The 24,916-nt window shown below is 51.1% G+C and overlaps 1 protein-coding gene across 3 annotated transcripts in view; it reads right to left on the bottom strand.

Annotated features, from left to right (window-relative positions):
* HTT (huntingtin) overlaps positions 1 to 24,916 on the bottom strand; it is a 110,799-nt gene that overhangs the window by 50,654 nt on the left and 35,229 nt on the right. Inside the window, exons 4-22 of one of the 3 annotated variants that reach the window (XM_056132659.1) lie at positions 23,845 to 23,904; positions 23,443 to 23,522; positions 20,541 to 20,679; positions 18,892 to 19,033; positions 18,473 to 18,651; positions 16,887 to 17,091; positions 16,263 to 16,310; positions 13,454 to 13,534; positions 11,163 to 11,524; positions 8,431 to 8,530; positions 8,106 to 8,224; positions 6,510 to 6,621; positions 6,204 to 6,341; positions 5,286 to 5,444; positions 5,103 to 5,200; positions 3,955 to 4,094; positions 2,817 to 2,880; positions 2,535 to 2,635; positions 805 to 951 (exon numbers count right to left, since the gene is read on the bottom strand). In XM_056132659.1, the coding sequence (XP_055988634.1) occupies positions 805 to 951; positions 2,535 to 2,635; positions 2,817 to 2,880; positions 3,955 to 4,094; positions 5,103 to 5,200; positions 5,286 to 5,444; positions 6,204 to 6,341; positions 6,510 to 6,621; positions 8,106 to 8,224; positions 8,431 to 8,530; positions 11,163 to 11,524; positions 13,454 to 13,534; positions 16,263 to 16,310; positions 16,887 to 17,091; positions 18,473 to 18,651; positions 18,892 to 19,033; positions 20,541 to 20,679; positions 23,443 to 23,522; positions 23,845 to 23,904 (2,474 nt within the window). The remainder of the gene's footprint in view (positions 1 to 804; positions 952 to 2,534; positions 2,636 to 2,816; positions 2,881 to 3,954; positions 4,095 to 5,102; positions 5,201 to 5,285; positions 5,445 to 6,203; positions 6,342 to 6,509; positions 6,622 to 8,105; positions 8,225 to 8,430; positions 8,531 to 11,162; positions 11,525 to 13,453; positions 13,535 to 16,262; positions 16,311 to 16,886; positions 17,092 to 18,472; positions 18,652 to 18,891; positions 19,034 to 20,540; positions 20,680 to 23,442; positions 23,523 to 23,844; positions 23,905 to 24,916) is intronic. The other 2 variants (XM_056132660.1, XM_056132661.1) reach the window with 2 other exon arrangements.

Below are 24,916 nucleotides of genomic sequence, written 5' to 3'. Positions count from 1 at the left end.
AGGGTCTAAGGGTCATTTCCAGTAATAGTCAACCCTGGGATATAAGCCTGAAGGGTCAGTGTCTGGTAACAGTGGAAGGGGCCAATAGGGCCCTACCCAGGGAGACCTGTGAGTCACGTGGTGCCAGGGGGCAAACTCAGGACCTTGAATTAATTCAAAGCATGATTATTTTGAAAATCAGTTTTGGCACACAAAACTGACTTTTGAAATAATATTTAAGAAATTTTTGTAGCCTCTGTAGCCTTCTTGCTTGTGAGAATTTTAAAGATGGTAACTTCATTAAGACACTTCCTCTTTACAGGGAAGATAAAGGAGCTCCCAAGCAATGTCCAGGTCAGGGGCCCCAGCAGTGAATCTCAGCCAGGCAGACTGGAGGTTCGATACAAGGGCCCAAGGATGCAGCACCAGCAACACTGGAGACTCCCCAGCAGTGTGTGTGTATGTGTGTGTGGGGGGGACTTCCTGGGCTGCACCCAGAGTGTGCATCCTAACTGCGGTCCTACCTCACAGTCCCAGTATCTCGTTGGAATCACTCTGCTCCATGTGGCTGCGTGACATGAGAAGGGATATGCAAGCGCAGCCCTCTGGACCCACGAAGAGTATCCCATAATCAATGTGGGCCAAAGCATGTGCAGGTCCCCGAAGCCGCACAACTCCACTGAGGACACGACACAGCCCTGTTCTCCCTCAAGTCATAGCTGAGAGACAGCGTCAGTGTGGCACATCTAGCACACGTACCACGATGATGCGGGTATGTGGCGGGGTGGCACCTGAGAAAGAGCTGCAATGGGGTAGGAGCTGTACCTGGTGATGGTGCTGACGGAGAAGTGGCAGGGTGGCTGCGTCTCATGCATGAGCAGCTTCAGGTAAACGCTGCTCTGGTCCCGGGCCACGGCCACCACGGGGTCAGCTTGTCCTTGGTCACACTTATAAAACAGCTTTGGGACAAGCCTAGCACAAGAGGAAGGGTGGTTAAGATAGCACACAACAGTGCCCTGAGACTCTCACCCTGCACCACGGCCCCTAGACTCATATCCCTGGAGGGGCCCTGCTGGGATTGGCAGGCTCTGACATAAGCCCCTCCTGATAGGCTGAGTCAGAGAAGCACCTTCTGTCTATTTGCACTCAGAGAATGGCCTGGGAGGGAGGTGGCAACTATGAATTAAAAAGGATCTTTGGAGAGATGGAAATGTTTTTTTTTTTTTTTTTGGATTATACCTGGAGATGCACAAGGGTTACTCCTGGCTTTGCACTCAGGAATTAGTCCTGGCGGTGCTCAGGGGATCATATGGGATGCTGGGAATCGAACCCAAGTCGGCCACATGTAAGGCAAATGCCCTACCCACTCTACTATTGCTCTCACCCAAGATGGAAATGATCAAAGGAGAGATTGCGGTGATGATTACATTTGTAGTAAACCGTGTAAGTTTACTAAAAGTAATTTGTTTTAAAATAGGGTGGAAGGAAAGGTGTGTACACTATACTTACAGAAAGTACTCAAAATTTTAATTTTATTTATTTTTGGTTTTGGGGTCACACCTGTTGGGGCTCAGGGATGCTGAGGATCGAGGCTGGGTTGGCTGAGCACAAGGCAAGATCCCTGCTGTACTATCTCCCCAGCCCTAGAATTTTCTTTTCTTTTTTTTTTCTTTTTGGGTCACTCCTGGCAATGCACAGGAGTTACTCCTGGTTCATGCACTCAGGAATTACTCCTGGCGGTGCTCGGGGGACCATATGGGATGCTGGAAATCGGACCTAGGTCGGCTGCGTGCAAGGCAAATGCCCTTCCCGCTGTGCTATTGCTCCAGGCCCTAGAATTTTATTTTTTTAATAAAAATATCTTGGCTCAACAACTTAACATCCAAGAATTTATTCTAAAGGAAAAATATTTACTTAAAAATTTATGTATAATACTCTTGGGGCATTATGCCTTTTCTAAAACAAAGGAAACAATCAACAGAATAATATTCATGTAAAAATGAACTGCAATCAAACAGTGATAAGGGTCACTGGTAAAGTTCCTTCTCCTAATGAAGATTTGATAACAGGAAGACACGGAACAAATGAGATGGAATGGCTGGATTATAATCCAGCTCCCCATCATGACGCAGAAGCTTGGACGGAAGCAACACAGTAGATGCGCCTGTGCTCTTCCCCTGAATGCTAGTCTCCATGTCCCTGCCTGTCCTGTTACTGCCACTACTGTGGAGGCCACAGCCACCAGTAAGAGCCAGCATGACCTCTGAGCAGAGCTGGAGCTGGCAGTCAGGGATTGAAGGCCTCATGTACATGCCAGATGCCAGGCACATGCTCAGTGCTCTGAGCCACATCCTGCCCTTGATTCCAGACTTTCGGGAATGAAGGCGCCACATTCACAACAGGAAGCTGACAGCCAGACGCGGGAAGCAAGGAATTGTTTCTGTTTTGAAAGCTTAGGAGCTGGAGAAAGCGCGCTCAGAGAGTTTCTCTCTGTCTAGTCATTACTTAAACCAAGAGAAACAGTGAAGGAAGAGAGCAAATGTTTAGTAACTTACCTCGCTAACGAAGCTGCAGCAACATGCCGGACCCTGGGGTCTTCGTCCCCGAGCAAATAGATGACAACATTAGTGAGCACTCGTTCCTGAAGTTTTAAAAGCTGAGAGAGGACATACAAGAGAGAGAACCTTTGTATTGGATTCCATTTAGAGCCCCTACCATGGAAAGCCAAGCTTCCTGACGTGTACCACATGCAATCACAACTCTCAGGATGGAAACAAGTGGAACCACCTATACTTGGAGAAACTCTGATGCTATCCAAAGGCGCCCCAGCTGCTTACCCCGGTGTAATGATGTGCTCCGCGGTGTAAGCTGTCTGCTTTGGCCTCCAGAAAGCTCACCAACCTGGCTCAAGAAGATATTGCAGGGTGTAACAATGTAGTTACTCAATCACTGCCCACTGGCCGCCTCCTGAAAGGTCTGGCCACTGTGGGGTGGCAGGGCCGGGTGGGAAAACCCGCACCTTTTCCCATGGGAGAACTTCCACACTGTTCCTGCTCTAGATGCACGGCCAGCAATACCTCCTTCCAAACCAACCGCCACCCTTCCTACCCTCACATGCCCCAAAGCCTGCCCCTGAGGGTGGAAAGGAGCAGGGAGGGGCTGCCTCCGGTCAGTGCCTGTCTCATGAGTGAGCTCTGGCCCCAATTCTGGGCCTGTTCCAAGGAAGAAAGGAAATAAGCCACAGGCAGCTCCCCGTGTCTGTGCTCTACACTGAGGACTTTGGAACCCAGATAAGAGGACTTTCCCGCAACAAAAAAAGGGTTCACAGAAAAAACAAAACTGATTCTTAGAAAATGAAAACTGGAGCCAGAGAGATGGGTCCCATATCCTGCCTGTATAGCTCCAATATAACCCTTGGAGCTATACAGTCCAAGGGCCAACCGGGAGTGATCCCTAAGCAGAGTTAGGGGTCAGCCCTGTGCACTCCTGGGTATAGCACCAAAACAAAATAACAAGAAACAACATTAAAAAAAAATCAAAAACCCGAAGAGTGCACCAAGGCCCCAGTGAGCTTTCGAGCTCGTGCAGCCCAGAGTGGAACCCTCAAATGGCAGCACCCACCAGCAGCACTGTGGGAGAAGACTGGTCCTGCCCATAAACACACTCACACTATACTGATGAATCCAAGGCCTTGGGGCTGGAGCCACAGTACACACAGTGGGTAGAGTGTCTGCCTGGCATGCAGCTGATCCAGGCTCGATCCCTGGCACCCCACAGGGTCCCTAGAGCCTACCAGGAGTGATCCCTGAGTGCAGAGTCAGGAGTAAGCCCTGAGCACAGCAAGGTGTGGCCCCCCAACATAACAAAAGCAAACAAAAGATATCCAAGGCTAGGGGCCCCTTGAGGAGAGGATGAGCATCGGCTCAGATTCCCACAGCATGCAACTTCCGTCCCGTGTCCTTTGGACGCACTCACCGGAAGTCTATCTCTGCCAGGGTCTCCAGGAGCTCCGTCCGCACCAGCCAGTAGGAGCTGTTCCTCAGGCTTAGCACATCGGTGAGCAACTGCAGCCCCAGTGCACTGTAGCTGCTGCTGCACAGACTCATGATGCAGTGCTGCAAGGCAGGGCAAAGGAGTGAGCCCCGGCACCTGCATGCTCTCTCCTCTTATCCGTGCCAGGTCACAGAAGCATGAGTAACAGGCACCACTGCATGCCTAAGAGCACGCATGTGCCCCTATCTGCCCCCAAATCCCCGCAGCCTGTTCCTGGGATTTGAGCAACTTCAGGAACACCGCTGACCATTGCTTTGGGTAGGATGAGGACCGTGAGCCCCAGCTCAGGCTCAGATAGCCATGTGCCAAGGGCTCCTGGGCATGCTCCGGCTGTATCCTGAGACACAGGCGGTGATTCCACATGGGGAGCAGGTTCCAGAAGCGGACTGGCCAAACATCAAACATGTCTGCTCCGAGAGGACAAAGCCAGTGAAATCTGACTAGGAAACTATAACACGCACTTCCAGGGAGATGTGTTTCACAGGGACTGGTTCTGGCCAGGTCCCAGAATGTTCCACAGGGAAGGATCCTAGACATCTGACAGTGGCAGGTGCTGGTTTGATTCTGCCCTGTCTCTGAACCAGCTGACATAGTTCTGAAATGAAGTCAAACAGTGCCCATAGAAGGACTGAGGTGACTCCGTAACAGAGGGAGAGGTGGCTCCCGCTGACTCCCACCACCCCAAAACCAAGAGTTACGTCTATGGGACAGCTTCTCATAGCATTCTCAGCAAAGTCTTCTAAAGGTGGAGTGGGGGTATTCATTCTCAGCCACAGCTTCCAATCCTAGTAAGTTCTGACGTGAACAGCAAGCACGCCAACATTCCCACTCATCAGAAACACCGCACGATGGGGCTGGAGTGATAGCACAGCAGGTAGGGCATTTGCCTTGCACGAGGCCCAAACCGGGTTCGACTTCCAGCATCCCATATTGTCCCCTGAGCTTGGCAAGAGTAATTTCTGGGTGCATGAACCAGGAGAAACCCCATGTGCATCACTGGGTGTGACCCAAAAAGCAAAAAAAAAAAAAAAAAAAAAAGAAGAAGAAACACTGCATGAGATTTTGCTCACCCGTACAGCTGTACAAGCCAACTTGCAGGTTACAGAAGATTCATCCTTCAGCGTTTTCTGCAGCAAAGGAATGCAGTCCACCAGAGAAAAAGTGTTTCCTGAGTAGAGGAGGAAGAACAGACACCATCATGCAACTGAACCTGGGATGAGTATTTCGGAGGACACACAGAACAGCTGTAGTACCTGTCAGAGCTCGGATGTTGCCCATCCAATGTCCCACGTGGAAGCGGGAACTGCTGAGGACGGAGCAGATGAGGGTCCCGCAGAGGAGGGCTGTGGCTCCTCGGACCTGTGGGTCTCCGTGGTTGATGTAGTTCAGGATGTCAGACACGTACTGCTCCTCTGTGGAGACCAATCCCAGCCACTCAGCTAGGCCTACCACCAACTTCCTAACAAGGAAAGGGGAGGCGGCGGCCCCAATCTAGAAGACTCAACTGTGAAAACCACAAGCGATAAAAGGTATGGCGAGCAGGTGTGTGTGTGTGTGTGTGTGTGTGTGTGTGTGTGTGTTGTCTTTCATCCATCATATCCCTACAGCACCTGAACAAAACACGTTTTTGGGATTATAACTCCTGGTTATTGGACAAATACCAAAGTTCCAGTTTTGGTTTAAAGAAATTTTTAGCATGAAGTGGGTACAAGAGATACAGTACAGCAGGTAGGGTACTTGCCTTGCATGTAGTCAACCTGAGTTTAATCCCTGGCACCCCATATGGAATCCCAAGTCTGAGTGCAGAGCCAGGAGGAAGCCCAGAACACTGTCAGGTTATGGCCCAAAACACAAAACTAAAGAACCAAAATAAACACTATCACACCTAAAGTAAACATAAGCTAAAATCATCAGTATGGGTTTTGGTTTGGGGCCACACTCAGCAGTGCTTAGGAACAATGCACTGGTGGGGTGCAAGGCAGGCACACTAGCCTTCTGAGCCCTCACCCTATACCCAGCATTTGGGTTTCATGGAGAACAACACCTCTGCCCAAGTGCCAAAGATAAAGGGAGAAATGTACTGCTCTGAGACAAACATAACCTGGGTGGCTTGAAGCTGCTGTCACAACAATGACTTAAAGTGAGGACCGTGAGGGGAGCTTGCAACCTACCAGGATATTCCATGGGGTCCAAAGGAACTCTGTAAAGTTTGCTGAAGAAAGCTTCCGGGTGCAGGGCTACGGCTGCTCCCACGCAGCTGAGCGCCAGAGCTTTCACGCTGACCCGTACGTCCCTGTCAGGAACCAGGACTGCAAAGAGATCTCTCACTCAACTGTGGCTCAAGCCATGCTCCCCCGGCTCCTCCACACCCTTGTGCCCTGTCCGGCCAGTCAGTGAGCATCCACGCAGCCATGCTGGGTGGCCGGCACCCCCCCCCCGCCCCCGCCCCGCAACTCAGAACACAGCTCTCGCCGTACCGTTCTTCTCCCCTGTCAGCAAAAATGATGCAGACAAAAGGCGAACACAGTGGATAAGAGGAGCAGAGTCATCATCCGCAGAGTGTCCTATGTCACCTTTGATCCGGCAGGGCTAGAACAGAAAATCATGCTGCCATCACCACAGAACTGCACCTACCTTTCACTGCTCATTCAAGAAACAGTTCTGGAGCAGAGGCCATGTAGCGCTGTGCCTGCAGAAGAGTGGTCAGAGCAGGGCTGGGGCGAGGGGGGCTTGAGGTCCAGCCCTGCTGGGAAGAAAGTTGGGAGAGGCCACAGCCAGCAGGATGAGGAGAGGAGCAGATGCCTTCTGGACATCCCTTCTATTTTCAGGGAATTTAAACTTGGCTGGAAAGACAGGACATTCTTCGGACAAAGGCAACCAACTCAGAGACATTCTGAAAAACAGTTGAGGGGCTGGAGCAATAGCACAGCAAGGAGGGCGTTTGCCTTGCACGCGGCCGACCCGAGTTCAATTCCCAGCATTCCATATGGTCCCCCAAGCACTGCCAGGAGTGATTCCTGAGTGCAGAGCCAGGAGTAACCCCTGAGCATCGGTTGGGTGTGACCCAAAAAGCAAAAAAAAAAAAAAAAAAGAAAAAGAAAAAAGTTGAATGTCCACCTCTTCAACCAAAACACCTAAACAGGCAAAGACTTGATCAGACACTTCTCCAAGGAAGGCACTGGTCGACAAGCAGTGATGTGACTGACTTTAGAGAAATGTGCATGCTGCCCTCATGAGAGGTCCCTGATGCCAAGCAGGACAGCAAGTGTCCTAGACCTGAGGGAACTAGTGTGTGCGGGATCTGGCAGACCTGGATGTAAAACAATGCAGCCATAGATGCAGGTTATCTTTCCTAAAAACCCCTAAGTGAGAACAGAATTATCCCAGGGTCCCGTGACTCCACACACAGATAAACACCCAAGTCCAGAAGTCAAGGTACTTAAGGGGTGTGTGTCTGCACAGCTGCTCAAAGCTCCGTCATTCATCACTGACAGCAACAGAGCCCGGGTCCCTAAGTGTGGCCCATCCTCCAGGAGCAGCCCTGTTACAACACACGTGAAGCCTGAACGTAAGGCAGGGGAGATAAGCCATCTGGAAGACCAAGCCCCGAGTGCCCCCTCGCCCATATGCAGTCCCGAGGGAGCAAACAAGCGGATAAGAAGGAGGAAAGTGGTTCCAAGGCTGAGGGGTTGCGGGGGGACGTTCTAGTTTGGGAAGAGAATGAATGACAGGATGGGGATGAGAGCTGCGAAACAACAAGAAGGGGTTTGATGCCCCTGAGTGGACAGCGGCTACAGACGAACAGATCAGAACAAACATGAAGCCCCAGATTTACTCTGACAACCACATCAGTTCAATACAGAAACAACCCACAGGTGCAAGGTGGTGCCTGACTAGCAGAAAAAAAGTCCAGTAAGACAGGGAGAAATCTGCTGGGAAACCCCAGGGAGCACTGGGAGACAGACAGCGTGGCTCGGAGACCGCCACCAGGGAGTGGCGGGCAGGCTGAAGGCTGCATGGTGACACCCCATCCCCTGGCTCAGAGCTGCTGGCGTCTGGCCTGAAATGCTCACCTTGTTCTCAAGCTCGCTGGGCTCCACAGCATCCTCTCTCAGTGCAAGGCGCTCCACGCTGCCATCGGACGGCTGTCTGCTGTGGCCCACGCGCTCCAGCAAGTGCGCCTGCTGCAGGGCTGAGGACACACCGAGGCCCAGGAAGGCCCGCAGAAGCACAATCAGTCTGATGTCAACTCGAGCCCAGGATTTGACCAAGACCAAGCACAGCCATTTACTACTGACAGCTCAGAAAAAAAATCTCAGAAGGTCTCCTCCAGGAAACGAGCAAAACTCAGATGCTAGGGGCACAGACAGCTCTCAGGACAGCACCAATGGCACATACCGAGGGAGGAGCTTCTGAAGGCGTCTGAAGCCTCGTCGGAAATGTCCTCATCCTCGGGCTGGCCGATCCCCGAGTGCTGACTGTCCACACCATCTAAGACCTGAAGGGTCAAGGGGGAAGAAGAAAGTTGAGGAGACAAGCTTCCTGCTGGACAGGGGCAGCCACCTCTGGGACCAAGCCCACACATATCTCCAGGAGCCAGCCCATGGCTCTCTCGGCGCTCCTGGAGCTGAGGAGCCGGACTGGGAGATGCTGCATGGGCCGGAACATGTGCAAGGGCTAGTTCCATCCCAGCATCGCACAGCCGCCGAGCACTACAGGCTGTGCCCCTACCTCCCAAAGAAGGCCGGAGAGTGAACAATGCCAAAGGAATTCCAAGCAGGAAATTCTCTATCTTCTCTCTCCCCTCAATGCAAATTTTACAGTGAATTAGAAATGAGGCAAAAATAACCCAGGCAAAACCTTAATGGCTATGTACTAACTGCTAAGACAAACTGGCTACATTTAGGGCATAGTTAATAAGTTTAGTCCTATACATACTTGGCTTGTGATTCTACATTGCAGAATTTTTACACACACTAAAAATTGAATTAACCTGAAAAGTGGATTGATGACCAGAATTATTTAAATTAATTCTTTTTTAAGGTTCTAAATCCAACTTAAAAAATCATGTTATATGATTAAAAAAGAAAAATGAAAAAAAGACTTCCTGTACCCTCCAGACAGTTGAGAGAGCTGAGAGATGGCTCGGTGGGCAGAAGCACAAGCTTGGCAAGCAGTGAGTATGATGAAGGGGGAATAAGTTCGACACCACATGGTCCCTAGCACTCTTAGAAGTGACCCCAAGCACCGCCACATATGGCACAAATATAAGCACAGGCTGGCATGAGAGGCCTCAATGACCTTCCACATCACCCCAGACAGGAAGAAAACCACTGCCATCTCCCAAACAAGCACAGTCCCCACTCTGGGTCTGCGGATGCAGAAACTGCAGCAGTGGGAGCCAAACGGTCTAGACCATGCCTAGCAGTGGCAGGGCTGGAGCCTTCCGCAGAACCCCACTTGAGAACTCTCCACACTCTTCTCTGTGGCACTTATGCAGTCAGGCCGATCACTTGTTTACTGAGGGTGAGAGAACTGCCCCCCACTACCTGCTCGCCCTCTACCAAAGGGGTCCTGGGCGACCCTGGGCAAACCTGGCACCCAAACTGCTTTTGCAAATCACATTTTCCTGAAACACAGTCATGCTCATCTGTCTCCAGAGTTTTACTGCCACAACAGCAGAGGTAGGCAGCCGTGACGGAGGCGAGAGTCCCCAAACCAGTGAGATTTACTATCCGGTCCTTGACAGAAGCAATCTGGTGACCCCAGCTCTATAACTCAGCTCACATGGGCAGTGATCTTAAATGATATGCAATTGATCCTGTGTCCAGCCTGCAGAATGATCTATGGGCCATTACAGCTGCCTTTCTTTTTCCTTTTTTGGGGCCACGCCCTGTGGTGCTCAGGTGTTACTCCTGACTCTGCTCAGGAATCAGTCTGGCAGGGCTCAGGGGGACCATATGAGATGCCAGGGAGTGAACTCAGGTTGGTCATACGCCAGGCAAACACCCTCCCTACTGTGTTACTGCTCCAACCCTGCAGGGGCCCAGTTATTAGTTCAGCCAATCAATGGTTGGACAAGGTACCTGGAGTAGAAAGGAGGACAGCACTGTGGGGAGCACCCTGTAGGGGACGTGGCTGAGGGACTTGGAGCTGGGTGACAGCACGTGCTTCCCCAGCAGTGTGGGCTGCTGGCTCCTGGTACTTCCAGGCCCCGACTGTCTATCAGGACAAACCAGCAGCGGAGGAAGGGCAGGAGAAAACTGGTGTCCAGTACCCAGGTCAGAAACAGAAGGTCCCTTACAAAGAGGCTCCTGGGTCCCTATCAGTAGACCTGAACCATGAATACCCAGGGGGGTAGGGGCCACATTCTCTCAGAGGCTCAAGAGTGAAGAGTGGAGGATGGGTCAAGTCAATGGACACAGGCTGGTTCCAGTCACACCCACAGACACTGCAGCTGTACAGACCTCTACCAAACACCCAAGATGGGGGACAACTTCCCAGAGTCCTTTGGTCCTGTTTCTAACAACTGTCCAGAAATCATCTGCTTGGCACCCCACTCCCACCCTCCTGAAGACCCTACCCCCTACACCAGTGACATCCTGTCCTTCAACAGGATTCAGAGCTGCTCAGAGGAGCCACCAACTCAAAGGGACCCAAAGCAGGCGTCACCTCTGGCTGTACTTGAAAGCTTCCAGTTCCTTTGTGTGGAAAAGCCCCAGCCCTGCTCTCCAACAGCAGCAGAGCGGTCAGCTAATAATCGGGTGTGAGACTAGCAATGCCCCTTCTCTAATGTTCTGGCGAGGTCCATCCTTGAACTGCCTCCTGCTCACTAGTGCTGCAATCCGAGGTAAATTAAACCCAGGCTCAAACCCAGTCCAAGCTTTGGGAAGGTGAGGAATTATGAGATGCTGCAGAGTATCTGTGTTCATGACTACGTCCACGGCCACAGTAACACGTCCCGCAGAGTGCCTGAAGTGCTCTGACAGTCTGAAGTGCACACCATTTCACAGGGGTCACAACATGTGTCCGGCGTACTCAGGAGAGGACTCCAGTGGGCGCACGGCAGGAGAGAGGACGAACCCACAAGCACAGGCCCAGCCCCCTCCACACCCCAGAACTGTACTCACAATTTCGGAACTGTCTGAAGGGGTCACAGCTGAATCAGGCCCCTCGGTGGTTGTCTGGGAGCTGTCGCTGATGGGTGAGGAGGCCTGCGTGCCATCGTTCAGGTCCGTGGCGGGGTCAGACGGCACGGCACTGATCTGGCTGGAGCTGGGGCTCAGGATGTCCTCCTCATCCCCGTCGGTGGCCGCGCTGGTTAGGTCGCAGCTGCTCAGTTCCACTGTGTCGGGCTGCAGTGTGTGCTGTGATCGGGGCTGCTCGGTGATGATGTCGTGTGCCGCCGAGTCCGCGGTCGAGTTGGCCGAGCCCGGCGTGGAGAGGCCAGAAGAGGCTGCCAGCTCACCACCGATCTCACCCTTGACCGAGGCTGAAGACAGAGACACCATCCTTCAAAGGCCAGAAAAGCAGGCCCAGGAAATCAAGTATCTGCAACCCCCAGTCCTTAATCACCCTCACCAACGCTCTGACCGCAGAGTGAATGACACTTCAAATGGCAGAGAGCGGTGTGTCCTTCCAGCATGACCAGAAGGGCCATTTCTGGTTCTTTCAACTGCGCCGCTGTCTCAGTGGGGTATGACTGCGAAGCTAAAGAAGGCCCAAGGCACATCGCTTCCAGCCTCACCTGGAGCAGCCCACGGACTGTCACTGCGCTCCAAGGGGAGCAGCCATGAAAGTCCGTGTCTACGCAGGTATGAGGCTCCTGTGGACTGGTCACTCCTTCAAGACTTTGGTCAAGACCCCTAAAGCAGGCCACAGTCAGCGGTGGAATGGCAGTACAGTGGAAGGGGATTTGTCTTTCACATAGCCAAGCCAGGTTCGACCCCTGGTCTCCCATAACAACCCCTCTAGGATTGATTCCTAGTGCAGGGCCAAGGCTAAACACTGAGCACCACAAGCTGTAGCCAACCTTCCCATTCCCTCCCCGCAAAAACCCAACAACAACAAAAACAGGCCAGAGAGATGACAGTTCAATGGGCTGAGTCCAAGCCTGGTATGCAAAGGCCTGGTATGAGTGCCAGCACACGCGGTCCCCTGAGCACTGCCAAAGAGACACTTGAGATGGGAGTAACCTAGCACTGTCTGGTGAGGCCTGAAAACAAATGATAAAAAAGAAAAAGAAAAAAAAAACCTCTAAAGCAGACCTACTTGAAGCTGAGAGACAGTACAGCAAGTAGGGTGCTTGCCTCAGCTGATCCAGGTTTGATCCCTGACATCCCATGTGGTCCCCTGAGCACTGCCAGGAGTGATCCCTGAGTGCAGAGCCAGGAGCAACCCCTGAGTGTTCCCTGGTATGGCTCCAAAACAAAATTAAATTAATTAAATTACCAACCTACTGTCCTATGCATGGACCATTACCTAGTTTCCTAGTCACCTCCTCTCTAAATAAATATTAACAGAAGTTTTGCCCTTTAATTGTTTTTATCTTTTTCGTTTTCTACTCAGAAAATTTTTCTAGTTGTAAATTACATAATTAACCACCACTGAAATTATTTAGACTTTTCCTTTCCACATCCTGTGCCCTTATGTTTGGTCATCTACAAATAACTTTTGGACAGGATCATACCTCTCAGGAACACTCTTATTTAATAAAATTATTAGTATTTTTATCACTGCTCATCCTCTCTAAGATGAAGAATCAAATCTGAGAGCTATCTACAGACAAGTGTAGATTCCATGTGAATTATCTCTGAAGCTTGATTCCATTCTGTCCCTCAAAACCCATCCTATTCAGAAGATGCTTGCACCCACAACCCAGAAAGAAAATGACTCATCCTTGGAGAGAATAAACTTAATTTTAGGGCCAGGGATAGTTCAAGAGACAAAATGCACAATGCATGTAGGGGACCCAGGTTGACTCCTGGCACCGCATGATCGCCAAGCACTGCAGGAATGATCCATGAGCACTGTCTGGTGTGGGGGGAAAAAAAACCCAAGAAAATAAAAGCAAAAATGTCCAACTTTAAAGCAACCCAAACCATGGAAGACTGGCCTTTCAGATCAGTAGGAAAAAGCCGGGAGATGGCACACAGGCTGGGGCCCATGCCTTGCCTGTCAAAGCTCTGAGTCAAATCCACAACCCCACAAACACCTCCTCCCAAGCACTGTGGGAGGTACTGTGGCTAGTCACCTCAGCACACCAGGCCCTCTGAGCACTGTTTAGGAGCCCCTCCCTCCAAAAAAAAGTGAAACAGAAGAAACATCACAGAAGACGAGTTCTCTAGCATTTGCCACAACTTTCAGGTCACCCCGGTGCAGGTGCAGTGGAGGAGGGAGGGGACCCGCGGCTGAGAGCTACCTGTGAAGGCTGGGCTGCTGCCCTCTGACCTTGGCTCCGTGTCATCCTCCAAGGCAGCTGCTTCTCCCAACAGCATCGACCCTGGGGAAGAGGCAAGAGCGCGCTCAGTCCACGTCACGGGAGTCCCATGAGAGCTGGAGTGCTTAACACAGAGGACTATTACCTGAGAGGACTATTAGAATCAATAACTCCCTGAGGAAAACAACTTAGAAGCAACTAGAACGATAAATATTTATTAATCTAGGTTACTGTTAATGTCAAATAATTTATATGAGTATTTAATCTTTAAGATGGTAAAAAATGCCTACAATCAACTGCATTACCCTCTTTCCAAATGGTGTATCAGAATTTCTATATAAAGCTTTTATATCAAAGGTCACTTTTACTTTATTACCCTTTAATTTATTGGTACTCTGGTTGCCTGTAAGACTCAAGCATGATAGAATTTGAAAAGAGCTCATCTTTTTTTTTTTTTCCTTTTTGGGTCACACCTGGTGATGCACAGAGGTTACTCCTGGCTCTGCACTCAGGAGTTACTCCTGGTGATTGTCAGGGGAACATATGGGATGCTGGGAATTGAACCCGGATCGGCCGTGTGCAAGGCAAATGCCCTGCCCGCTGTGCTATCTCTCCAGCCCCGAGAACTCATCTTTTGTAAAATTCTGAAAATATATTTTTATAGTTCATAGCTTTCCAGTTATTTTGATTTTTTTAAAAAGAACTCTTACTCTGATTTAAATGTACTCACTAAATTGCTATTTTTACATTTTAGATAAATGACACTCAAAATCCTTATTGAGGATTTCCAATTTCTAATTTTAATGTCACCACTCTTCACAGTATATAACAGGTGTGGTAACTTTCATCAATCAATGTGGAAGTGACATTAAAGGCAAAAAACAGAAGAAATGGGGGGTGGGGGCAGGGGAAGGGGAGGGGGAGGAGGAGGAAGACAAGGAGGAATAGACAGCAGGGCCAGTCAACAAAGCAAACCCAGCTCACAGCTGAAGAGCAGGGTGCCCAGGAAGAGGAGTGGTTTGTGGGAGCTGCAAAATCCAGTCAGGAAGCAGTCTCTGATGGTGCAGTGCCTGTCAGCCCTAGGAGCAGGCTCTTAGAGGAGGACAAGAACAGGGTTCTGAGGAGGTTAGCAGAGGCCTGCAGAGCTCCCAAATTCAATGAAGGACAGAAACACCAGCTTTTCCAGAACTCTGCCTTCCCAGCAATCTCAGAATTCTGCCAGGATCCCAGAAGATGAAACCTCAGTTTCCCCTGGTCAACCGATGAGAGAGGCTCCAATTTAGCCGTTACTGTAACATATTCTAACATTTTGTAATTTCCTTGAAACTGAGGAAGGATTGATTATGTGCCAGGCCTTGGAACACCACAGAGGAGGCCAAAATATAACTGGCTATCCCGAGGCAAGTGGTCAACTGAGTTCTAAAACACCCCTGTAAGTTTCTGAGGAGTGACAGCCCCACCAGCCTACATCAGAGCTACACAGAAGGGCAAGGTGGCAGGTGGCAAGGGACACTCCTGGGAACTTGGATTTAGTCCTGTGCTAAGTTCCTCTCAATATGGGGGTTCCTCTCCCACTTCTCAGTAACCATTTGTTTCTTACTGAGCCTGAGTCTCTCTAGTCAATATTAACAGTCCTTAAAACACTTAAGAACCTGTAAGCATCGACCAACATAGGCCCACACGTTCCTATCTCGCTGTGAGACTCAACAAGACTGATTCCAAGTTCTATAAAATCGTGCCTGACTGAACTCAAGCACTTTCCATGAAGATGCCAATCAGTTCCAGCAGTAACAAGGCACTCATCACCCACACGAGAGCTCCTTTTAGACTTCACAATGACAGTGACTTAAAAAAAATTTTTTTTTTTAATGGGCTATGTCTGGAGGTGCTCAAAGCTGACTTCTCTCTGCACTCAGGGATCACTCCTGGTGGGGCTCAGGGGACCATATGGGTTGCCAAGGACTGAATCCGGGCTGGCCAAATGCGAAGCAAGCACCCTACCTATGACAGTGATCTTTTAAGGCTGGAAAAAAGCAAGTAACATAATACGTAACAAAACCAGAAACACTGATTTAATATAAGTAATTAATTGTCATAACCTTTGGCAGGTACAAAATCAAGTATGGTTGGAAAATGGTCCAAATGAAAAGAATAATCAACTAAACAAGTAATGAAGAGCACTGGAAATTAAGTGACCTTCTACACTCAGTGCCTGTGGGCAGTGTCTGTGGCCAGAGTGCAGCTGACCAGCTTCGAGTTCTCTCCAGGCCCTCCGCAGAGCGCCCGACTGAAGGGTAGCAAGGGAACAGAAGGTTAGTGAGCCTGAAGCAAGCCCGCCTGGCCCCAGACTCAAAGTACATGAAATTTACGGCCAACCAGTTCTGATACAAAGGAAGCTGTTTTGTCAGGGAATGGGGTGTTGCACCCAGTGGCACTCAGAGATCATCCCTGCTGTGATATTCAGGGTACTGTGCAGTGCTAGGGACAGAATCCAGGCCTGGTTACCAGGCTAAAACATCTGTGATAACCATCACTCTGCTGAAGTCAGGTGCTGAAGAGCAGGGCGGGGAGGGGGGGGAACCTCTGATCTGCCAAGGGCCATCTGCTGTGTAACGCTCTCCTCAGGTCATACAATACAGGCAGAGAGGCCGAGGCAGCTGATGTCAGGCACCGGGGCCAGAGAATGTGGTTCAGGGGCCTTCACGGCCTGCCAGATGTTCCCACCCTGCTTTACAGAAACAGGAAAAGCAGCGAGATTCAACAGGAAGACTTGGATTTCTCAGATAATCACCTTTTTGCTTTCTGGGAAGCACGGGGCTGCAGGAAGACCCCCCTCCAGCTGTAAAATCATAGAGGACATGACAGTGAGGCGATAGCTGATACAATTGAGAAGCAATTCAAAGAGTGCAATTTAAGTTTAAAATCCTCAAGGCTAAGTGGGTTTATTTCCACAGGCAGTGCTGGGCACCAGCCTGCACTAGGAAAAAAAATCAAGAGCCCCAGCCTAAACAGGTCCTGAAGCTAAGGTCTGAAACATCCAAAGAGGTTTACGAGCTCCAATAAAGTATATTTTAAAGCCAAATTAGGAAGACCAGAACCTTGGGGTATCTGTTAACTCGTAATCAAATACACATTTCCGTGATGGACAATGACTGGAGACCAGCTTCTGTGGCAGTTACCTGCCCAGGGCTGGCATGAGGGGCAGCCTGCTGGAGCCTGCTGGGCAACTGCACCCGCTGTGTACAAAGTCGGGAGCCTAAGCGTGCCTGAGAGAAAGCTGGGACCCCCCTCAGGTCCAGTTTCAGGGGTGATGCCATGTCCCTGGGTGCAGAGACTGAGAGAGGCTGGGGTCCCCGGGAGAAAGACTTGATCCCCCTCCCTGTATTCCCGCCCTCACCCTGGCCCCACTGCTCACCGATCAGCTCCACGATACTCCCACTCCGACTCCGGCCACCTGGCTCATCTTTGGTACCCGCCAGCTGCCCCCCACCACCGGCTGTGGTCAGGGCCAGCAGCAGCTCTGGAGGGGGGGTGCGCAGGAGCTGCTGCAGGAGCTCTAGCGCCCCGGTGACAACGTTGTGGTCCTGGTGCTGAGTGTAGTGCAGGGTCAACTCGTACACCTGGTGGCAGAGAGCCCAGAGCCCCATCACATGCCTGGAGGGGCCTTAAAGCCGCTCCAAAAATGCCCTCATCAACCCAACCAGGTGCAACCAGGATCCAGGTGGTTTCTAGATTCCCAGACTCGCCTCATCAGGAAAACTCCTGAAAAGGAAGGTGCAGCCCTTGGAAGCCCGAGTGACCACCGGGGTGGCCCCACTGGAGCAGCTCTGCATCATTAGGACCAAGCGCACCTGGAGTAGCCCCAGAGAGAGGTAGGGGCCTCCCGCAGTGGGAGGCCCAGAATTTAAAAAAAAAAAAAAGGTGCACCTCAGTCCTCCATTGCAAGTGTCTGACTCTATTACTCACAGGGTATCTGTACCCCATCCCCTCCCCACCCCATCATCCCAGGAGCACCAGCATACTTTGCTACTAACATCCACTTACCATGATGTAATTATTTAAGTCTTAAGTGCTTAGCCTAGTGTTGAGTCTAAATTTTTTGTTTGAGGGCCACACCTGGAGATGCTCAGGGCTTTCTCCTGGCAGGGCTTAAGGGAATATACCAGTCAGGGGTTGAACCCGGGCTGGCAGTGTGCAAGGCAAGTGCTCTACACAGGGTACTATTGCTTTGGCCCCCCCCAAGGCTGAATTTTTAAACTGCATTTCATTTCCTTTGGAGCCCTAAAATTAAATTAACCGGGGCACAGGTCACACGCTAGGGCCACCACACATATTGACGCCACATGGACTGCCACAGGCCCTGGTGTACCAGAAGGAAAATAGAAAGATAAACAATGTCTGTAATCACAGTCTCCTCACGGGGGGAGAGTTCAAGGGTCAGAGCCTGCCAATCCCCAGCCCCACACGCTTCCCACGCTCTGAAATTCATCTGCAGTGTCCTGCTGCTCACACTCCGTGAGCCCCCCGACTCTCCCACAGAACCCGTCACCCGTGTCCTCACAGAAGCAAAGAGTGGCCACGGCAGCCAGCAGAGGCCACTACAGACCCTGCGGGCAGTGCTGAGAGGGATTCAGGGCTCCAAGGGCCGGGAAGAGTCCCAGGTTCCAACCCACAGCAGAAGCCACACAGGTTCTTGTACTGGGATCACACAGGGCCAACCCTCCTCGCATGCCACAGGGACAGACGGCACTAGGTTAGCATAGCACCTGCCGCGGAAACAGACTGGGTGACCCATGGGCGGTGCTCACAACCGATGAATGGGTCAGAGAGCATCAATGTCCCCAGTCAGGGCCTGGGGGGACGCTTGGGGAACCTCTTCTCTCATGTTACGCCCAAGTTCCTGACATGTAGGACACACAACTGGGTTCCAGACAGCCCTGCCACCTTTCCCCAAGGGAGGAGCTGCCTGTCCACCACCTGCAAGGCACCCATGGCTCCTACCTGGACAAGCTGCTCTGTCGAGGGCGAGACCTCCATTTCCTTCCGTGTCACCCCAAAGCTGCCTTTCAGGCTGGTGTCCTTGACCTGCTGTTGCAGCAGGGGCACCAAATACCTCAGTGTGAGCAGCACCCCAAGAATGAGGAGTGTGGAATGTCCGTCCTCGACAGGAACAAGTAAGCCTGTAACAGAAGTACTGTCCCAGCATCTGCGGCCAATACACCGCGAGCACCAGGCGCGGCCCCCTTGGGCCTGGTCCACAGAGCCCTGAAGGGCTTATCAGAATGCCCACGACGGGGATCACGCGTGGGAATGGCCCCTCTGCCGCCCTGCAGCAGGTTCAGCCAGACCAGGTGGGGGCCCTGTGCCATCTGCTGCATGGAGGGCAGGTTCAGGGAGGGGTCACATCTGGGCCCCCTTACCCAGGAGCACGCTGAGCAGCCAGCTGTAGAAATACTGTGTCCTCCGGGAGTGCTGGCAGATGCTCACGGCGGCGCCAGCTGCGGTGCGCCGGACAGTCGGGGAGCTGGCGCGAAGGTTCGCGATGAAAGCTTTCAACAAAACCTGTGGAAGCAAAATTCAACACATGTAGGCTGGAGGCGTGGGAGCCCATCATCCTTCATTAAATAAATCCCGCCAAATCCCTGCAGAGCCACAGCTGCCAACAGGCTTTCCCGAAGCTGAACGGAGGCACCTGGCTGAGCAGAGGGTGAACTCATCAGGCGCCACCCCAAGCCCACAGCTGTCCAGAGCAGTCTGCATCCTCCCTCTCCCCCAGAGAGCACCCTGCTTCCCACCTATGCCCTTTCACCCTGACCTGCCAGCTGACCTGGATCTAGAATCAGCAGGTTGGAACTAAACAATGAAGACAAATGATGGTTTCACATGAGACATGTCTGGGGCCTTTCTTAGAAGTTTGGTCACATTTTGGTGACCAGAAATTTGCTATGGTGCTAACTCCAGCTCCGTTCAACAACCTGTGATCAGAGTAGTTTCACGGTGTCACTGCACATGACGCCAGCCTCCGAGATCCTGGGAGACCAAGTGACGGTGCCACAGGAAGCCCCGCTGTGCCTGCACAGTCCCATGGAAAACTGCAAAGGGGCCTCTCACGGCCTCCACTCGCACATGCTGGGTCACCCACAGCACCTGAAGACTGGGTCCAAGAGTGACATCAGGGAAACTAAGACCTGAGGAAAGAAAAGCACCTACAGTGCGGTGAGGAGAAAGGCACCCAGGACAACCCGAGCAAGACTCAGCGCTTCCTCGAGGACTGGAAACCTGCAACAAAGTCATGTGAGAGGACGCACTCCCAGTGTCTTCTGTTTCTGGACAGCCTGGAGGAGCGGGCTCCGGGTGGTAACACCATGGGAACCTCCAGCACTGCAAAGGGTAGGCAAAGCTGGGGGCAACGAGTGATGGGGCCACAAGCTCCGCACCCCACAATAAAGTCAGCCTCCAAGTTGGAGGCTGGGGCACAGGGGAACAGAAGTCAAAAACCGGGTGGCTGCAAGGTGACACTGAGCAGCTGAACTTGGTCGTGCAGTCCCAGAGCTGGCCAGGGAAAAGCAGTACACTGGGAGCCCCGCTCTATGGAGGCCCCGCGGGACCACCAAAGAATGTCACAGATTCTCCTATGAACTATGCAGTGCAACAGAACAAGAAGTGGATCAAGGTCTTCAGCACAACGGGAAAAACATGTAAGTAGGTCTGGAGGTGGATGGTAATGAGACTCATGCTGGTGACTGTCACAATGTACAGAAATAATGAATCTCCATACCGGAGCAATAGTACACAGGTAAGGCAACAGCCCTGCAAACAAGACCCGCTCTCGATCCCTAGAAGCCCCCAGGGTCCCCAAGCCCTGCCAGGAATGACCCCTGAGTACCAAGCCAGAACTGCGAGACATGGCCCCAAAAGCAAAACAAAGAAATACTGAGTCTTTATACCTGAAAATAATGCAATATGGTATTACTATCACCTCCAGAAAGAACAAACGTTCCCAAATGACTGTGTGACCAAAGCTCCTAACTCCCCAACCACAACTGTGCGACTCAGGCAACAATCGTACCTTAATTTCATTGTCGTTCGCAAAATTGCCAAAGGAAGCCATGATCTTGGGTATGGCGGCAGCCAAGGTTTCCTGAACAGATTCCTCGGGCCTCTTGCTTGTGTGAGTCAGACAAGGCAAGAGGTTGACCAGGTACGGCCTGCATGTGGGAAAGGAACAGGAGTCATTCTTCCAGCAACACCAAGGCGCAACGTGAGCGACTCATTTGTACCTGGTACGGAAAAGCTGTGTTTCCTGCACAGTGCACTGAACCATGCTGCAAGCCTCCACTAAGGGACAGGAGACAGATCAAAGGACAGTCCTCTGCTCAAGGGACCGAGCAGACCGGAAAAAAATTACTTTCAATATAACAGTCAAATTTTACACTGGAAAGTGATAAGACAAGAAAACATAATTTTAACAAAAGAAGGAAGAATAAAACACTATTTGCAACAGTGTTACCTCAACTATAATTTAAAAAATAAATTTAAAAAAAATGTAGTTTTAAGAAGGAGCATTATAGGGGCTGGAGTGAAAGCACAGCGGGTAGGGTGTTGCCTTGCACGGGGCCAACCTGGGTTTAATTCCAGCATCCCATGTGGTCCCCTGAGCACCGCCAGGAGTGATTCCTGGGTGCAAAGCCAGGAGTAACCCCTGAGCATCACCGGCATGACCCAAAAAGCAAAAAAAAAAAAAAAAAAAAAGCATTATAATAGTTTGTTCAAAGGAAATGAAGGCCTTTGAAGCCTCTGTGGGGTACACCTGCCCCTATGCAAGGCCTGAACCCAGTTGGCACATTCCCATGCCAATGCAGTGTAACTGGTGCTCTCAGCCGCCTGACAGAGGTGCAAGCAGGTGACAACCAAGCAGCTGAGGAGGCCACGGTGGCATCTCATCTCAAAGAGAGGGGAAAGGGCTCACCTCTTAGAGAGGGAGATCGAACCTCAGAGACAATGAGGGCACCAGATGACAGCACTGCTGGAGCACAGGCTCCAGGGTAAGGAGCGTGGATTTGAGCAGCGTGGCTCTGGGAAACAGTGGAGGGACTGAAGGCTTTGATTTGGGATCCCCATAGAGTCTCCTCACACTTAGGAAGCATCGATCACAGGCCTCAATCACAGGCCTCCAATCGCATTTTGTAATGTGTTTCTGTGGGGAGGAACCACACCGTGCCAGCAGTGATCAGACCAGCAGGAATGCAGGGGAAGGGACCTGGGGAGCCCCTGTGGAAAGTACACACCCCAGCCCTTCATGCCATTGCTCATGTTTTTAAGGTCACACTGTTGCTTCAGAAATACAACAGACTAATCAAAATAAGGACAGTAAAACAAAGACTATAGAAAGATTTGGGGCTGGGGACATGGCTTCGCCGGCTGCAGCAGATGTTCTGCAACAGACACTTGGGCTCAAGCCCCCGAATCACAGAAACAAGCAGCCAGAGGCAGACTAGGAGTGCCATCAGGTGTGCCTGACCCAGTCAGCCCCACACAGATAAAAGTCCTGGATGTCCACGGACGTGTGGTGACCCTGTCACTGTAGTACTGTAGCACAGTCCTCCCGTTGTTTCTCGATTTGCTTGAGTGGGCACTAGTAACGTTTCATAACAAATTGTGAGACTTGTTACTACTGTGTTTGGCATATCAAATACATCATGGGGAGCTTGCCAGGCTTTGCCGTGCGGGTGAGATACTCTCGGTAGCTTGTTGGGCTCTCCGAGAGGGGCAGAGGAATCAAACCTGGGTTGTGTTGACTGCGTGCAAGCCAAATGCCCTACCCGCTGTGCTATCGCTCCAGCCCAACCCTGTCACAGTAAACGCAAATACTGAGCCATGCTAGATACCCGGAACTAATGAGAGTCCACTTAACAGCAGCAATCTTGGACACTGGAGCGACAGGACAGCAGGGAGGGCATTTGCACGAGGCTGATCCGGGTTCGATCAGGAGAGATTACTGAGTACAGAGAAGAAATAAGCCTTGAACACCACCAGGTCTGGCCCCCAAACAAAAACAAAACAAGAAAAACAAGAACCTCTCCAGTGAGCTGTGTGTGCAGTCATGGAGAGTCAAACAGGGAAGAGAGCCCAAGTGGCACAGTAGGTGCCTGGCATGTGCACAGCCCGACCCCAGCCCCAGGGCTGCCAGCCACCGCCCACAGAGTGCCAACGGGTGTGGTCCACATAAAAAAGGTTCTGAGCATCTCTGGAATGAAGCACTGTCTCCGATAAGTGAGGGCTTTGGCTATGTCCTCAGGGACATGCTGCAAATGTGAGAGAGGGAAGGATGTGACAAAAATTAGACCTGGTTTCATTTTTCCATCATGAGATTGAGCAATGTCAACACATGGAAACCTTAGCCATGGTTTAAGATCCCCACTTGCTTTGGAAGCAACAATGAAGATGCTCAGAGCTTACTCCTGGTCTGTGCTTAGGGATCACTCCTGGTGGTGTCGTGGGACCAAAGGAGGTGCCAAGGATCAAACCAGGGTCTGCCACAGGCCAGGCAAGTACCTACACCCCTGTGCCATCTGTGGCCCCAAGATCCCCATGAAACAGACAAGGCATCTCCTGGACTCTCACAGCAGCCACAAAGAGGCCAGTGCTCAACCTCCGGCTGCTTGAGCATCTCAGCAGTTCCTGGTCCAGATACCACTCCTGGTGCTGCAGGGGGCAGTGAAGAGCACTTGTTTGTGTTTTGGGGTGGGAGTGGGGGCAGAAGAAAGCAGGGACAACAAACCTTGTGCTGATGCTAATGGGAGAACGTTTCTGAGAGTAAGTGCTGGAAAAATCAACTGTACCATATCAATCTGTAGGACAAGGCAGGTGACCTCAGTAGGAGAGGCCAGGGAAACCCTCTGAAGCAGTGACATCTTAGCTGAGACAAAGGATCCCTAGTGTTCCCTCACCATCCCTCATGTATGACCCACCTGCATTTCTGGGGCCGGACCAGGTGTGCCAGCTCAGCAAACCTCCACAGGGCCGCACGCAGGCTTCGAGATGCACCGTTCTGAGGGTTAATGAGTAGATTTTAGAGTTCAGTAACAGTACTGGTCACCAAGGAAATGCCCACAAACAAAAGCTGTGCTCACTGTCTCTGTTTTTAAGAGAAAAGCACTTAAATGTGTAAGCTTTTTAGCAACATCAAGGCCTAGTGGGCTTAATGATAAAGCTATAAAAAATAAAGATCACCTAAAATTCTCATCTAATCCAAGACTGAAAAGAAGCTCGTGCAGAAAAGCAAACCAAGGCAGGCCTCAGTTGACAGCACTTTCGGGAAAGGGAAGCCGAGACCTGTGAAGAGCCCCGTTTCTGCGGGCACTCAAACCTACCTTCTTTATTTCCTTGTAGAGTTCGAGCTGCAGCCGTGGGAGGTTGGAGTCCATCAGGGCCTACAACCAAAGCCCGGAGATTAGCTCACAGAACACCTCTTCACCCACAGTTCTGCAGAAAGTTCAAAGAAGCAACTAACATTGCAATTGGGGATTAAAGTAAAATATAAACTATATTAAGAACTTGTTTATTGAGATAGAAGAAACTGATGTTTCTGTAACTGAAAGTTACAGAATAAACCCTGTATGGGTTATTGTCTCATATTACACAGGGGAGCTGGAGAGGGTGGGCAACATGCTGAACACAGGCTCTACAGGCAGGGGGCCCAGTCTGATGCCCAGCATCGTAAGGTCCCCACAGCAGCACCAGCAATAACCCCTAGCAAAGTAGTAGGAAGCAGCCCTATGCACAAGCACACCAGGTCTGCCTAAAAAAACTTTTTTTAAAAAAAGAGATTGTCATAGATATTACAATGACCTCTTATTTTCTAGTTCTCACTCTCAAGAGAACCCAGCAGGCTATTGAGAGTATCCTGCCCACATATATACCTGACTGGGAACACCTGTAAAGGAGATTAGAGGCTGCCCCAAAAGCCTCCAACCCTCTTAGGGAGCCCGGCAAGCTACTGAGAGTATCCCGCCTGCACTACGGAGCCTGGCAAGCTACCCGTGGCATACTCGATATGCCAAAAACAGTAACAATGATGGTCCTCATTCCCCTGACCCTGAAAGAGCCCCCAGTATAACATCGGGCTACACTGGCACGTGACAGGGATGAATGGAGACGTTACTGGTGCCCACTTGAGCAAATCGATGAACAACAGGGTGATAATGATACTGATTACAATGAAAAGCCCCACTGGGTACGAACTAAACTCATACACAGACACAAAATAAAACAGCAATTGCCCATCAAAATGCAGGGGCCCCAACTCCCCAGGTGCAGCCCTGGAGGATCAACAGCAGAATCCTCAGGCCTCCTGAGAACACTTGAAAGCAGTCCCTGAAAATAACCCATATCCATGGCAAAAGGTGCAAACTCATCCAACACTCGGCAAGAACAGGGCTGACC

Source organism: Sorex fumeus, unplaced genomic scaffold (assembly GCF_029834395.1).
Source record: "Sorex fumeus unplaced genomic scaffold, SorFum_2.1 ptg000095l, whole genome shotgun sequence".
Lineage (NCBI taxonomy): Eukaryota > Metazoa > Chordata > Mammalia > Eulipotyphla > Soricidae > Sorex > Sorex fumeus.
The sequence above is the reverse complement of the archived record's forward strand: the minus strand, read 5'-3'. Positions and strand labels throughout refer to the sequence as shown.